This window comes from Brassica oleracea, chromosome C5, assembly GCF_000695525.1.
Source record: "Brassica oleracea var. oleracea cultivar TO1000 chromosome C5, BOL, whole genome shotgun sequence".
Lineage (NCBI taxonomy): Eukaryota > Viridiplantae > Streptophyta > Magnoliopsida > Brassicales > Brassicaceae > Brassica > Brassica oleracea.
Window position 1 is genome coordinate 422,716 of NC_027752.1, and position 16,078 is coordinate 438,793.

Here is a 16,078-nt window from a genome sequence, read left to right on the forward strand (position 1 = left end):
GGCTATCCTAGAGAATTTTTCAATATTGTATATTTATTTATTCTAATTTGTTTGCTTTTATATCAAATGATAATATTACGATAGATGTTTAATGTAATATTTATATTTCTTATATTGTATATTTGCTTATTATTTATTTAAATATACATTATTCCATTTAACTATATATTTTCAGATAAATGTTTAATTAGGTTTTCCTTTTTTATATTGTATATTTACTTACTGTTTATCTTTTCTTATTTTTTATATTTACTTATTCTAATTTTTTTGCCTTTATATCATTGATAATATTACGATATATATTTAATGTAATGTTTTTATTTCTTATATATTATATTTACTTATTATTTATTCTTTCTTATATTTTATATTTACTTATTATAATATTTAAAATTTATATTTACTTATTGTATTTTCAAATAATAAAAATGTAAAACAATACATTTTTCAGATAGATATTTAATGTATTTTTTGCATTTCTTAATTGTATTTTACCTATTTTTTATTTTTCTTATATTGTATATTTACTTATAATTTATTTTACTGTATGTTTATCAGATTTGTTTTTATTTTGCTTATATAGTGATATTTTTATTTCTTATATTGTATATTTACTTATAATTTATTTTACTGTATGTTTCTCAGATTTGTTGTTATTTTGCTTATATAATATATTTACTTATTCTATACGATATATGTTTAATATAATATTTATATTTATTATATTGTATATTTTCTTATTATTTATTTTACTATACATTTTTACAGATATTTTTAATTTAGTTTTTTTAATTTATTAATTGTATTTTATCTATTGTTTATTTTTCTTATATTGTATATTTACTTATTCTAATTTTCGTTCTTTTATATCAAATGATAATATTATAATAGATGTTTCATGTAAAATTTATATTTCTTATATTGTATGCTTAGTTTTCTTATATTGTATATTATTTATAAAAAAATTTGGAAGTAATAAAACTGTAAAACTCTACATTTTTCAAATAGATGTTTAATGTATTTATTCCGTTTTTTATATTGTATATTTATTTATTTTATTGTATATTTACTTATCTAACTGGTTATTTATTTAACTATATATTTTTCAGATAGGTGTTTTAATTTAGTTTTTTTTTATTTCTTAATTGTATATTTACTTATTCTAATTTTCTTGCTTTATATCAAATGATAAATTATGATAGATGTTTGATGTAATATTTCTATTTCTTATATTGTATATTTCCTTTTTATTTATTTATTTATTTTATATTATATATTTACTTATTATTATTTTTTTTATATGTATACTTTTTTTATTTTTTTATTAATGTCATGTGTCATCTTCTAGAAGAAGTTTTTTTTCGCTGATGTGGACGCTGCCTTAAAAGCTCCATTTTATTAGTATAGTTCGTATATTTTATATTTAGTTATTTTAATATTATAATCGATGTTTAATCTAATATTTTTATGTTGTATATTTACTTATTATTTATTGAACTATACATTTTTCAGATATATGTTTAATTTAGTTTTTCCTTTTTTAATATTGTATATTTACTTACTGTTTATCTTTCTTATTTTGTTCAAATGATAATATTATGATAGATTTTTAATGTAATATTTCTATTTCTTATATTGTATGCTTGTTTTTCTTATATTTTATGTTTTCTTATAAGAATATTTGGAAATAATAAAAATGTAAAACTATACATTTTTCAAATAGATGTTTAATTATTGTATAATATAATATTTATATTTTTAATATTTTTTTATATTGTGTATTTTGTTATTATTTATTTTACTACACATTTTTCAGATAGATTTTTAATTTAGTTTTTTTTTTTCATTTCTTAATTGTATCAAATGATAAATTATTATTGATATTTAAAGTAATTATAATAGATGTTTAATGTAATATTTCTATTTCTTATATTGTATATTTACTTATTATTTATTTTTATTCTAATATTATGATAGATGTTTAAAGTTATATTTTTATTTCTTATACTCTATATTTTATTTCTTATATTGCTTATTTACTTATTATATATTTTTCCTTATATTGCAAATTTACTTATTATTTATTTACTTATTATTGTTTAAAGCAATGTTTCTATTTCTTATATTGTTTATTTACTTATTATATATTTTTCCTTATATTGCAAATTTACTTATTATTTATTTACTTATTATTGTTTAAAGCAATGTTTCTATTTCTTATATTGTTTATTTACTTATTATATATTTTCCTTATATAGCAAATTTACTTATTATTTATTTTCTATTTTTTAAATAATAATGCCACATGTCATATTTTGGGAGAATTTTTTTCGCTTATGTAGACGCTCTATGGAGCCTCAAAAGGTCTATTTTATTAGTATAGATATATACTATATTTACTTATTATTTATTTTTCTTATCTTTTATATTTACTTATTCTAATAATAAGATAATGTTTAATACGATAATGTTTAGTATAATATTTTGATTTCTTATATTTTGTATTTAGTTATTATTTTATAGATGTTTAATTTAGTTTTTCATTTCTCAATTGTATATTTACTTATTCTAAATTTTTTTTTATATCAAATGATAATATTATGATAGATGTTTAATGTAATATTTCTATTTATTATATTATATATTTACTTATTATTTATTTTTCCTTATATTGTATATTTACTTATTATTGTTTAATGCAATGTTTCTATTTCTTATATTGTTTATTTATTTATTATATATTTTTCCTTATATTGCAAATTTACTTATTATTTATTTTCTATTTTTAAATAATAATGCCACATGTCATATTTTGGGAGAATTTTTTTTTCTGATGTGGACGCTCTACGGAGCCTCAAAAGGTCCATTTTATTAGTATAGACTAGGGATTAACCCGGGCTACGCCCGAGATTTTTATTTTTTTTCTAATTTAAGTTGTTAAATTATTTATATTTAGTTTACTTATTCTAAATTTTTTTTTATATCAAATGATAATATTATGATAGATGTTTAATGTAATATTTCTATTTATTATATTATATATTTACTTATTATTTATTTTTCCTTATATTGTATATTTACTTATTATTGTTTAATGCAATGTTTCTATTTCTTATATTGTTTATTTATTTATTATATATTTTTCCTTATATTGCAAATTTACTTATTATTTATTTTCTATTTTTAAATAATAATGCCACATGTCATATTTTGGGAGAATTTTTTTCGCTGACGTGGACGTTCTATGGAGCCTCAAAAGGTCCTTTTTATTAGTATAGATTGTAAAGTTTTTTTTTTAAGCTATCTAAATAAATTGCAACCAGATATTTGCCCCCCCAAAAAAAATTGATAATAAATGTGTGTTGGCTCTCTTTTTTTTCCAATCGGATTTTTCCGACCGATTAGATTAGATTCCGTACGGGACAGTCAAAATAATTCTAACCTTTTTCCTTCTCTTTACTGGTTTCGGGAAAGTTAATATTCCAATAAGATATATTGACTAGTGGGAAGGAAAGTGCTAGTGATTGGTCGGCTCTGATGCTTTCCTTTGTTCGTTCTGTCATTCTGTGGACCGGCTCGTGCGTCTTCTTAATTCTTTCCCTTTGTAAATAATTGGCTTTGAACGATCTTACTTTAAAACATCCACATTCATAATAATAACATTTACTAGCAAAAAAAAAAAAACAGTAGCAGTAAATAAATACGAGCAGTACCTTGCTTTTTCAATGTTTGTAACGCTACTTTCAAACTAGCATTTGTTGTTGTACGAAGAAAAAAAAACTACAGTATTGAATTAATGAGTAATGGCCACTGGCGTTAAAGTCAATATTACAGTCATTGAAGTCCATCAATCTATTAATACGTGAATGGTTACATTAGAATACATCCCACCTTCTTTTTTCATCGGACTATTTTTCTAATGTATCAGTTTCAGTCACTCACATTGCCATGAATAGACTTTGAACTTATGATACGACATCGACCGTGATTTCGAGAATGGATTATTTCTTATAATTCTCCAGGACAAATAATCTAAAGATTGAGCAAATGACATACTATACTGAGTATAATAATTTCCCTGCAGTAATTGAATCCGGACGTTATTTCGGTTTCTTGTATAATTTAACTGACCAAATTAAATACATCGAATCAAAACCGGAAGCATTCAGCATATGCGAATATGAAGATAGAAAGTAAACCAAAAAGTGGATCCGAACAAATCTAAGATATTATTTTGTTCTCTTTCCAGATGGTTGCAAAAAAAGGTCTGCATGGAAAGCAAAACTCGGTCGAATAACAATATTCTTATTCTCTTATGCATGCTAAGACAATTACAGCTTCATTCACTGACTAGCTTACAATTCACGTCTAGTATTCTTATTCGGTTATAACTTCTTTGTTTGGTCAGTTTCAAAAAAAAAAAAGAAAAAAAAAACTTCTTTGTTTGGTATTTGATTTCTTGTATGGAACATGAACCTAATGCATATTTTCGAATTTCAGGATTGTCTAGACGCACACGGGGGTACGACCCATTTGAATCTTCAGTATAGCCCAATATTATCGAATCAGCGGTACATTTGTGACCAACTAACATTGACAATGGGCCTTGACACCTAGAAAATATGAAAACCCAAATACGACATCTTCATCTTTCACTTCCGTATAATATTTTTTAATCATTGTTCACTTTACTTTCATACACTCTTCGTCACTTCACTCACTTGGCCGGTTATAATTTTTAATAATATAGAAGGATACTATTGTTATTCTACCACCGTATACAGGTATTCTACATACAATACACATGACTATTACGGAAGATTCTAGGCAATATTTGAAAGTACATTGTAACAAAATTGATATTCTAATCGAATAGATCAAATAGCGCCGTATTTAGTTGTGAACCCACAAAACTGACCTTTTTGGACGGTTCATCGAGAGAGAAGAGATCTCCAACGAAACAAGACTCTGAAGTGTTGTTGTAAGAAGATCCATCATAGGGTTCACGTTTCCAGCAGTGACCGACTTTGATGACCCTCGCCGTCATTTTAGCAGAACCCCACCCGCTTAACTGAAGATCCTAATCCAAAAGATCCGAGTTAGATTTTGCATATGCAGAAAAATTCTGAATACTTGGAAAGAAACAGCCAGGTGGTCGGTTTGGCCGCCGCCCATTTTCAAACCGGGCCCGGTCTAGTTAACATCAGTACCAATCCCTTTCCAGTAAGAAACTACGGCGCGTGTATGTTAAGCACCTTTCAGCCTTTTTCATTTAATACCAAATTCCAATTGAGTGACGACTTCCCCACGCACACAACTCTTTGTTTCTCATGCAAAAAGAAATAAAAATAATTATTTACAAATTATTAGGAGTAATTATTCAGGATTATTTTTTTTGTAAAATAATTATTCAGGATTATGCAATTCGGTTTCTAGGTGAAACTATTTTTTCCTCTGGTTAGTCAATCACTGTGAATCGACATAGTTTGTTTGGTTCGCTCGTCATTCTTCATCAATATTTTCTGCTGGTGTATTTCTGTCTGCATCTATGTACGACGTATTTTCTAAAAATAATATGTAAGTAATATTATATTTATCTATACTTTTAACTATGAAGTGATTTAGCTTATTTGTCATGATTTTAGGTAATTTGCTTATTTATCATGTTTTAATTAGGTTTAAGATGAGTCATTAATTTATTAATAGTATTTAGTTGAGTCCATTATTTATTAATTTAAATAATATAACTATAAAATATGTAATTAGATATATAATTATTTTGATTTTTCTTATTTGTCATGTTTTTCATGATTTTAGTCAATTTTGCTTATTTGTCATGTTTTTATTAGATTTTAGCTTAGTCATTGATTTATTAATAGCACAACTGGTTATTTTCATTTTATATACATAAATATTTTTTTACATCATTAGTGGTATATATATTTATTTAACAAATTAATATATGCATTAAAAACATATTAAATATTATTTTTGTATTAAATTTATATTCAGTTTTGACCCACATTCAAAACTAAGTTTTCTATTAGCAATATTTTTACATTTATTTATTTCAAATAATATATTATTATATATACAAAAGTCTAAGATATATCGATTTTTATACATGTATTATATAGTTTTTGAATGTTAAGTCGTTATATCATCGTATTATATTTTTAGCATAAATATTTTATATTTATAAAAAATGTTTTTACAAATTTATCAATTTAATATAATGTTATCATATTTAGTTCAATAAAATAATCTCATTTAATATGAACTATTACTATTATAAAATGATAAAAATGTATTTTTTTTATTTTATAAATGATAACTATATATATATATATATATATATTAATGCATAATAATAGTTCATTGCTAATTACGAAATTAGTTGAAATATTTACATAAAATTTTTGAAAATTAAGATAATGTTATAATATTTTCAAAAGATTTGTTAAAAAAATTATATATATATATATATGTATATATTTATTTATATTTATATTTATATTTAAAATAAAAAGATATCATGCATAAATGATTTGTATTATTAACTTTGATGAAATACATGTTAATTTATATACGTGTATTATATAATTTTCTAATATTAACACGTGTTACCTACATATTACATATATAAATTTAACAATTTAATATAATTTAATCATCAAAATATAATAATTAATAATTTCTGTTAAAATGATTGATTATGATTATATAATTGATAAAATGATAGAATTTATATTTTTAATATTATAAAATATATAAATGTATAATATTATTTCATAACTAATTTCGAAATTAATGAAAATATCTACATATAATTTTTAAAAATTATGATCTTGTTAAAATCTTTTAAACAGATCGACTTGTTAGAACTTTTTTAAAAAATATTTATATTTAAAATAAAAAAATATCAAAAAAATTGTGATTAACGTAGTTCAAAGATTCTATATATTATTAGTTTTAACAAAATATATTTAATAAAAAAATTAAAGAATGGTCCAAATTATAAAACAATACATGAAAGAATCCATTACTTCTATTTTAATAGATAATATAGACTATAATTAGAAATTTTAAGAAAATAGTATACACATTTTTTTTATTTTATAATAAAATTTTAACTAACATTAATTTATAATAATATTAGAGTAGTAATCACGAAATTAATCAATGATTCATTTTATAATAATATTTAAAATATCTTATAAGATTTTGTAGATTTTTTTCTCAACATATTTTTATAATTAAAAAATAAGAAAATTTTATAGGTGAGTTGTTATATATGTCAATTATTTAAGATGTGATATGATGCATAATGTTAATTAGAATTAAATGAAATATAATTTTCTAGGAAATGTCCATTTAAAAAAAAATTACACATTTTAATATAATAAATTTTTATTCTTTCGGTTTCGAAATTATCGTTAGACTTACAAAAATGAGGCCTGGAGCTTGGCTCAATATGGGTCGGCTTAAACGCATGGCTCTATAAGATATGTTTATAAACCAAAAGTTATATAATTCAAATAATTTTTTTGTAACAAAAATTTTGAAGAGAGAGAGACAAAGACGGAACAAAAGCCTGTGAAGCCTCCAACGGTATTCATTGTGGACCAACCTCAAGTGTGGGGCGACTCTATCTATATATCTACATTTCATTATATATGATTTTGTCCATATCTCGATTTAGCACTTCATATTTCTATTTTCCAGGCTCTTAAATAAACATTTTATTTGCGATGGAAAATAAATCAACCTTAAAAAGTTTAATTTCAAACTTATAAGATTTAGCATATAAAATTATATGTTTTTACCTTTTAATTGCTAACGAGACAAGGGGGAGCTTGGTAATTAGGGTTTTATATATTTGATGACAAAAAAAATTAGGGTTTATATATTTACCCCACCACTTTGTCTTGTTTCGTTTGATTATCTTGAAATGCGAATGCTTTGATATTTTACATTAGTGGACCGTACCGGTCCATTCATTCTTGATTTCTAGTGCCAGTTATCAGTATATATCGACTAGCCGCAGATAACTTTTAGATAATGTTTATCGACAAATAACTCGTTGTATAATAATAACTCATGTTCTAAGAAAGTTGTGCACCAAATGATGTTTAAAAAACTATTATTCACAAATAAATCATAAACCAGAGCTGATCAATAGTTCAATTTTGCTTAATTCAAAACTCTTAGATTTTTTTTTTTTTAGGTAACTGCGGGTTTCCGGCGACCGTGGTCAACCGAATATTTCCGCGAGGCCCACGGCACTCCACGTATTCTTGGGATTTAACCCTAGCCCGGGTGGCCAGCGGGACATGAACTGCGGGTACCGTATTGGGGGTTTATATTTTTTATATATGTTTATATATGTTTATATATTTTTTATATATGTTTATAATGTATAAACATATATAAACATATATGTTTATAATGTAGAGGCCATATGAAATTGGCGTTCATATATCGAAGGTACATGCAACCCATAGATTAAAAGAATAAATAAACTACAATATCTTTATTTCTCAATTTCCTAAAACATAATTTCTGACCTTTCTTTTTTGAATGAAGAAAGGAAGAAAAGAAAAGCTATATAAATGAATCAAGACTCCTAGACTTTGGGGCACACATGACAGTTGCCATCATCAACATCACATAAATCTGCTCCATGCAAATGGACAATATCTTAAACATCCTCCTCCTCCCCCCCCCCCTAATATAGATAATTCGTTTAAATCGAGCTAATTATCGTATAACAAACACAAAAAGTAGATTACAATTTGCTTATCAAAAATTACTATAGTTTTATTTTTATTTTTATTTTTTACCATAAGTACCGTAGAATTTATCTTTATAAGAATTCTCAAGAATTTATACAGGATTCCTAACTCATTTAAACCCTCGTTCTAAACTATTAGAACCCTAGCTAAACCTACAGTTTAAGGAACTATTGAAAGTTTTAGATTTGACCATACATAATTTTGGAATACAATAAAATAAAATATGGTACTTTAATTTATAAAATTACCCAACTTGATATCTACTAAAGTATACATCGTGTTGATTTTTTTTACATTTAGTATTGGTTATCAACTTACATTTATTAAATTAAAAATTCCTTTTTATTTATTTCCTTAAATTAAATTAAAGATCATAAAATGATTTTAATAGTTGATCAACGATTGAGATGGTATTTATGACAATTAAGCCCCACTACATCACATACCTTGCTTTTTTTTGTCAGATCAGCTTTAAAAACGACCAAGTTCTTAGCATTTCAAAAATGGCTACAGGACAGTACGTAGTTTAGAAAAGTTAAAATTCAATAAAAATCCCAAGGGGCCTAGTTCCTCATCCGAGTTGATTAAAACACACATACAAAAATATATAAAGAAAATAGGTGTGAAAGAGATCGAGAAGAGTGGGGATGCAAAAATGTGAGGCTGTTTGGGACAAACTCTAGAGAGAGAGAGAGAGAGAGAGAGAGAGAGAGAGAGAGAGAGGTGGTCCTTACTCTATTCCATGTTTACTGCTGTGAAATTGTAACACTTCACCTTCTCGTTACCCTTATCATTTATGTTTGCTTCCCCTTTAAATCCAACCCTAGTTTAATCGCTTAACACAAATTCTATACAATACATCTCGTATTTATGTCACATCTAATTAGCTAGTGAGTAGAATTTGACTAAGTTTATGAGAAATTGTACCGGATACAACTAGGGTGTTAGTACGATATACTCTAATTAAGTGACTAATAACTTAGGATTTGAAGGTTTTGATCATCGGATACTGATAATTAAATTACCTTTTTACATTACATTTGGATATGTGTTATTCTAAAATTTGGATATCCAAATAAGTAATATAAATAAAACTTTAGCATACATATATTTTTGAAAATGATTTGTAGCTTTTAGATTTGATTATATATTTGTCTTCAATCTACTCCTTTAAGACTTAAACTATAGGTTTTGTTTTTGTATGTTCCTAATTTTACTTCACTACTTAATAACTAGCATGTCGGTATGCCGCATACTGCTAATCAACAATAACTATAATAAAAAACTTGTGCTAAATAATATAAAAGGTTTGAAAAATGCTTTATGTCCTTTTTACACGAAGGCGTATTAATTTTTATATATAGTAACTTCATTGCAAGTTTAAATTGGTAATAAATTTTAAAGTTAAAATTGGTTTAGATTAAATAAAAAAAAAGTTTCTGCTAGATATATAAATAAAATTGGCTAATTAATTAAAAAGATTTATATTCCTTAATATAATCTATAAAGGGTTTTGTCTCTTGTTTTCTTTAATAAAATAGTTGCAAATGAGAGATTATGGGTAGAGAGGTCCCCTTTAGCTGTTGCAGTTCGGTAAATAGCAAAAAGCTCAATAAATTTTTTTTTGTAACTGAAAAAGCTCAATAAATTGCATCTTCTTTTTAGCTCTGTATTTAAATTAAAGAGTGAGGGATGCTTGCAGTCTAACTTTTCCGAGCCATAATTCATAGTTATGTATATGCCATTTATATTAACAGACTCATAATTTCTCGACGATCATCATGATCTATTCGCGTTCTAGATGGTATTAGTATAAAAACTGAATACGGAAAATATGAACATTTTACAATATCTGACAACTGAATATGAACCAAATTAAAAAGGTAAAAACTAAATTAAAAATTAATGTAATTGCAGACTAAATATATTACAATTGAATATATTAAAATATATATATATATTACAATTGAATATCAAAGCGAAAGTGGACTGAAAGTTATACTAAATCTGGAATTCGGTTTTATAGTGGTTGTTAATTTGTTTCTTTTTTATCTGAAAAAATGAACAAATGTCCAGATAAAACACCTAACTCAAGCACGAGCAGAGTTTGTAGCTTCACTCCTGATGGCTGAAGCCTTGGCTTTGAGAGAAGTCTTGATCACAGTGCGGCAGCACAGATCTTCTAACGTCTGGATTCGATCTGACAATCTTGGACTCATTAGAGCTATCAATTCAAATTCATTTTCTGTAGAGCTCTTTGAAGTTATGAGGAATATTAAATTTATATCCATGTTTTTTTATTTCATCATTTTTTCTCATGTTTTGAGATCATGTAATGGTCGAGCGGACTCTTTAGCAAAATCTGCTCATCTTCTTGGCTCTCCTACTTTGTATTAAACATTTTAAGTTTATGAAATTTATCAGTTGCCTAAAAAAAAGGCTAAAAATAAAATGAAGGTAAGTGATTAGTTTTTAAAATGTAGTATAATATCTTCAACAAAAGAACAATATAGTTACATTATAGGCTGAAAACAGATTATGATAATTTTTCTCAAAAAAAAAGAGAGACAAATTATGATAATTGGCGATTCGTCAAATACAAGATCGGTCGTGTTTGAAACGCAAGTTTAAAGTATCACCTACTTATTATATACTTTTCTGCACGTGCTTATCGATTAATTCATATCTTTTGACTAATGTACTGATGACATGTATACCATATATCACAAATAAATAATAAACAATTACGCAGTTTAATAACTTGGATATTATCTGACCAGGTGTGACAGAATTGGATATTTTCTTGCTGTCTCAAAACATCAAACGCTCTTGTTATGGATGTTGATGGCTAAGACACATAAATAAAATAATAAAATAATTTGGTTGTTAATTAAGTATAGTTATTAACTAATCAAGGATTCAAGGTTAGTTATCGAGATCAAATTATGTATTTTACATCATTTGTAATTTTTATGTTAGTTTCTCCAGATCAGTTATTTAATATTTTTTTAAAAAACGTATATAATTTTCCCGGTGATGAGCCTAAAACGATCCTAGCTCGTAATATATCGACTTGATCTGACTATATTTGGCATACACATACCAATTACATACTTATGTAATTCCTTATTTACAATTTTGTTTTTGTGATTGGTGTATATGTATAAAATTTTGGACCACAAAAAACATGGACACATCAGCAACCAAACCAACCCCTCCCTTGTGATCTGTAAATAATTGCACAGTTAATATGCGAAATTAGTTATATGGTTTTCTTACATAGAGATTATTAAATCTTTTGTTTTTGGAACAAATCTCCATTACTTAATTCCTTCTCATAACAGTATTAGACCGATAATCCACGTGACTTGCTCTGACAAGATAATGCTAAACAAAGTTCGAAAAGAAACCTAGAGTTATTATAGTATTACTGCTATGTATTCATCATTGTTTTTTATTTAACTAAAGATTTAAATTCATCATTGTTTTTACTGGCATGATAAGTGAATTGATTTTATTACTGAGCGTTAAAACATTTACATTTGCACATAGCTCCTCTATATGATATATGTTTAAGAGATTTCAACTGATTGTCTTATGGACTAACAGTACACGGTTTTAATCAGATTATCAAACGGTTGATTTTGATACAAGCGTCTTCTACGATTTATCGATATGGTAGAATTTGATAAATTATGAGTGTTATGTTATAAATAATTTTGTTAGATAGGATACATGAACAACCAAAAAATTATGATCGCAGATGTTTTCTTATTTATAGGCATTACATGTATTTTATGCTTTTTCCTAATATTGTGTGTTAAATTTCACAGTATTACATTTTTTTAATTAATCACCAGTCGGGATGTTTTTAGAAAATGCTATAATTGTAATATCATATAGTTTTATAAATGATTTATAACACCAGCCAATATTTGGTTTTTAAGTTTTTCCGGAGTAATGTATAAATTGTTGGATGAGGGTGAAATCCAGAAATTTTGAATAAGTCGGAAAATATAAGGTAAATAGATACGATCAGAGCGTTATAGTGTATGTAACTATGTATGTATGCATACACATGTTCAAGTAATCATGATATGCCAACAACTGGAATAGTAGGTGAGGATTATATTTAATTTAATGTGATCAAACGCATGTTTTGTAATTTTTTTCTCTACATGGAAAATGCGTATTTCTTTTCTGTATATATACTGGAATCATTTTGACTAGTGCTAACTTACAAAAATCTATAGAGAGATGTAAGCTTAAATTCCTTTAGTTAATGTTTTAACCAAAAAAACTTGTGAACAAAAAAAAAAATAGCCACCAATGAATAAGGTAAATACATATAGATACTCGTTTAAAAAAAAGATGTTGATGGAATTTCAAACAATAACACTTCGTACGTGTACAACTTACATCTACACACATATAAGCACATGTACATAGAGATTCGAAATTTCAATACAGAGAGCTAACTCGAAGCCTAATGAAAAGGACAAAAAGCTCACATGACCCGAACCATATCATTCATGGGCCCCTACGCATTACTCGGTACCAATCTCTCTCTTAAGTCTTGAAACTCTGTCAAGAATCTCAAGCCACCATTTTTTTCTCCATCCTCTAAAGAGATAGAGAGAGAGATCCTCTTGTTTGGCAAGAATCCATTTTGAGTTCCAAGTCCCGATTTGCTTTGATATTTTTCTCTTTCCTTGAATTCATTTGAGAGTCAACGCGAAGATAGTTATATATGTATACAGTTTGGTTTGAATTCTAGGGTTTTCATATTCCCCTAAATTTTGTGGTAAAAGAAGAAAGCAAAGAGAACAAATCGAACCAAGAAGAGAAAGACAACTTCAATTTCAACCTCTCTCTCTTATATTATAAGGTGAGACCACACCAGAACTTTAATTATTTTTTTCTTCTTCCCTTCTTTTAATATATTCTTTGATTTTTTTTTTCATTATTTCATCTATCCCTTTGATAACTGTGGTTGAATTTTCGTTTCGCTTGGTCTCTTAATATTATCCATCTAATGCATGTTGAAGATCTCGAGTTGAGTCATCATCATCATCATCAATGACTATGAACAACTACAGCTACAATTCATCAATTCAAGAACAGCAAGGGAAAGATTTAATCACCATCAAGATTCACTAAGAAACATCTCAAGAAAAGGAAGAAAGATTGAGTTCTAGAACAAGAACAAGAACAAGGAGGTATTATTCTTGATCAAGAATCACTAATTAAGATCCATCTCATAAATCTCAAGATAAGGAGCTTGGCAAGAACAACAACTAAAAAGGTTTAATATCTTGATTCAAGAAACCACCTCACCAAAATCAAGATTTCTCCAAGGAAAATCATATAATACCTCATGGATCTATCCCTAGCTCCGACCAGCTCCGACCAAGAACAAGACAAAGACCAAGAGTTAGCCTCAAACATCGGAGCAAGCAGTAGCTCCGGCACCGCAAACAACACTAACTTCCCGATGATGATGATCCCGCCGCCGGAAAAAGAACACATGTTCGACAAAGTGGTAACACCCAGCGACGTCGGAAAACTCAACCGACTAGTAATCCCTAAACAACACGCGGAGAGGTATTTTCCACTAGACTCAACAAACAACCAAAACGGCACGCTGTTGAACTTCCAAGACAGAAACGGCAAGATGTGGAGATTTCGTTACTCGTACTGGAACTCAAGCCAGAGCTACGTGATGACCAAAGGATGGAGCCGTTTCGTAAAAGAGAAAAAGCTCGACGCTGGAGACATCGTGTCTTTCCAACGAGGTATCGGAGATGAGTCCCAAAGATCTAAACTCTACATCGACTGGAGGCACAGACCGGACATGAGCCTAGTTCAAGCACATCAGTTTGGTAATTACGGTTTCAATTTCAATTTTCCGACAACTTCTCAATATTCCAACAGATTTCATCCGTTGCCGGAATATAATTCTGTCCCTATTCAACGGAGCTTGAACATCGGAAACCACCAACGTTCTTATTATAACAATCAGCGTCAAGAGTTTGTAGGGTATGGTTATGGGAATTTAGCTTACTACACGGGGTCACCGTTGGATCAGAGAAGCATTGTTGGATCAGAGCCGTTGGTTATAGAGTCAGTCCCTGTAGTTCCCGGGAGATTACCTCCGGTGATGATGTTGCCACCGCCGCTTCCTCCGCCTCCTTCTACGGCGGGAAAGAGATTAAGGCTCTTTGGGGTGAATATGGAATGTGGTAACGACTATGATCAACATGATGAGTCTTTGTTGGTGCCACGTGGAGAAATGGGTGCTTCTTCTTCGTCAGCTCTCAGATTCAATTTATCGAATGATCATGATGATGGTGATGATGATCAATTTGCTAAGAAAGGGAAGTCTTCGTTTTCTCTAGATTTCAGTCCATGATGAGCTTCATCATCCTCTCTTGTCTTTCTTTATTCTACTACATTAGTTAATTTTCAAATTGGAGTTAGATTCCAGCTAGTAAGGGGAAGAAAGATCTCTTCGTTTTTATTATTATTATGAGTTTTTTTCTCTACATGTTTCTTGATGTTCATCACTAGGCTTTTGTCACCACGTTGAAACTCGCATATTTTAAACATCTGTATATAGAAACCTATTTATAAATATTGTTTACATAAAATAACATGTTGACATGTCTCAAACTTCGTTTAATCGTCTCCATATTCTTCGATAAAATTCTTTGTTTACCAGTCATCTTCACAAATTATACACTAATCTTACTACTTGGCAATTTGTGAAACTGCCTTCACTCTTTAGCTATGGCATTTCACCAATCAAACAGTGTCATCATCTCTCTTTTTTTCTTAAAATTTAGTTAGAGTTTAAAAATGATGGGTGGGAAACAAACTTATAAATTTCATGAATTGTACTCTCTGTGCCTATCTCCCTATACTGACAAAGTGTTTCATGGTACATTCTAAGCTAATGGGCAGGTCCAAAAATGCCTCTCTTTATTTCTCTCTCTAATGGTCCTATTTTGTTTGTTTGGTTACTCTTGCAATTTTACTCGGTTAAAGAGATTTTTGCAGGTTATGGGCAGAGAAAATAAAGAGAAGCTAGCTATGGAAGGACTGACTGATCCATTTAGTAATTCAATTTATATTATATAAAAACAAAAGGTATGATATGTTTTCACATTGTTTGACTTTTTATGATCACAGATTCATTAATTTCTCCTTTTTCTAATTCGAGATTCTTGTTTTATTATTAACCGTTGGTCAATATATATCTTTGTTTGGTTTGGATTGCAAGT

At 27.3% G+C, this 16,078-nt stretch overlaps 1 protein-coding gene across 1 annotated transcript; it reads left to right on the forward strand.

Annotated features, from left to right (window-relative positions):
- Positions 1-13,359: 13,359 nt before the first annotated feature.
- LOC106343926 (B3 domain-containing transcription factor NGA3) lies at positions 13,360-15,340 on the forward strand. The gene is made up of 2 exons (XM_013783285.1): positions 13,360-13,683; positions 13,844-15,340. The coding sequence occupies exon 2, from the start codon at positions 14,173-14,175 to the stop codon at positions 15,205-15,207; it is 1,035 nt and encodes a 344-aa protein (XP_013638739.1). The 5' UTR covers positions 13,360-13,683; positions 13,844-14,172; the 3' UTR covers positions 15,208-15,340.
- The last annotated feature ends 738 nt before the right edge of the window (positions 15,341-16,078 follow it).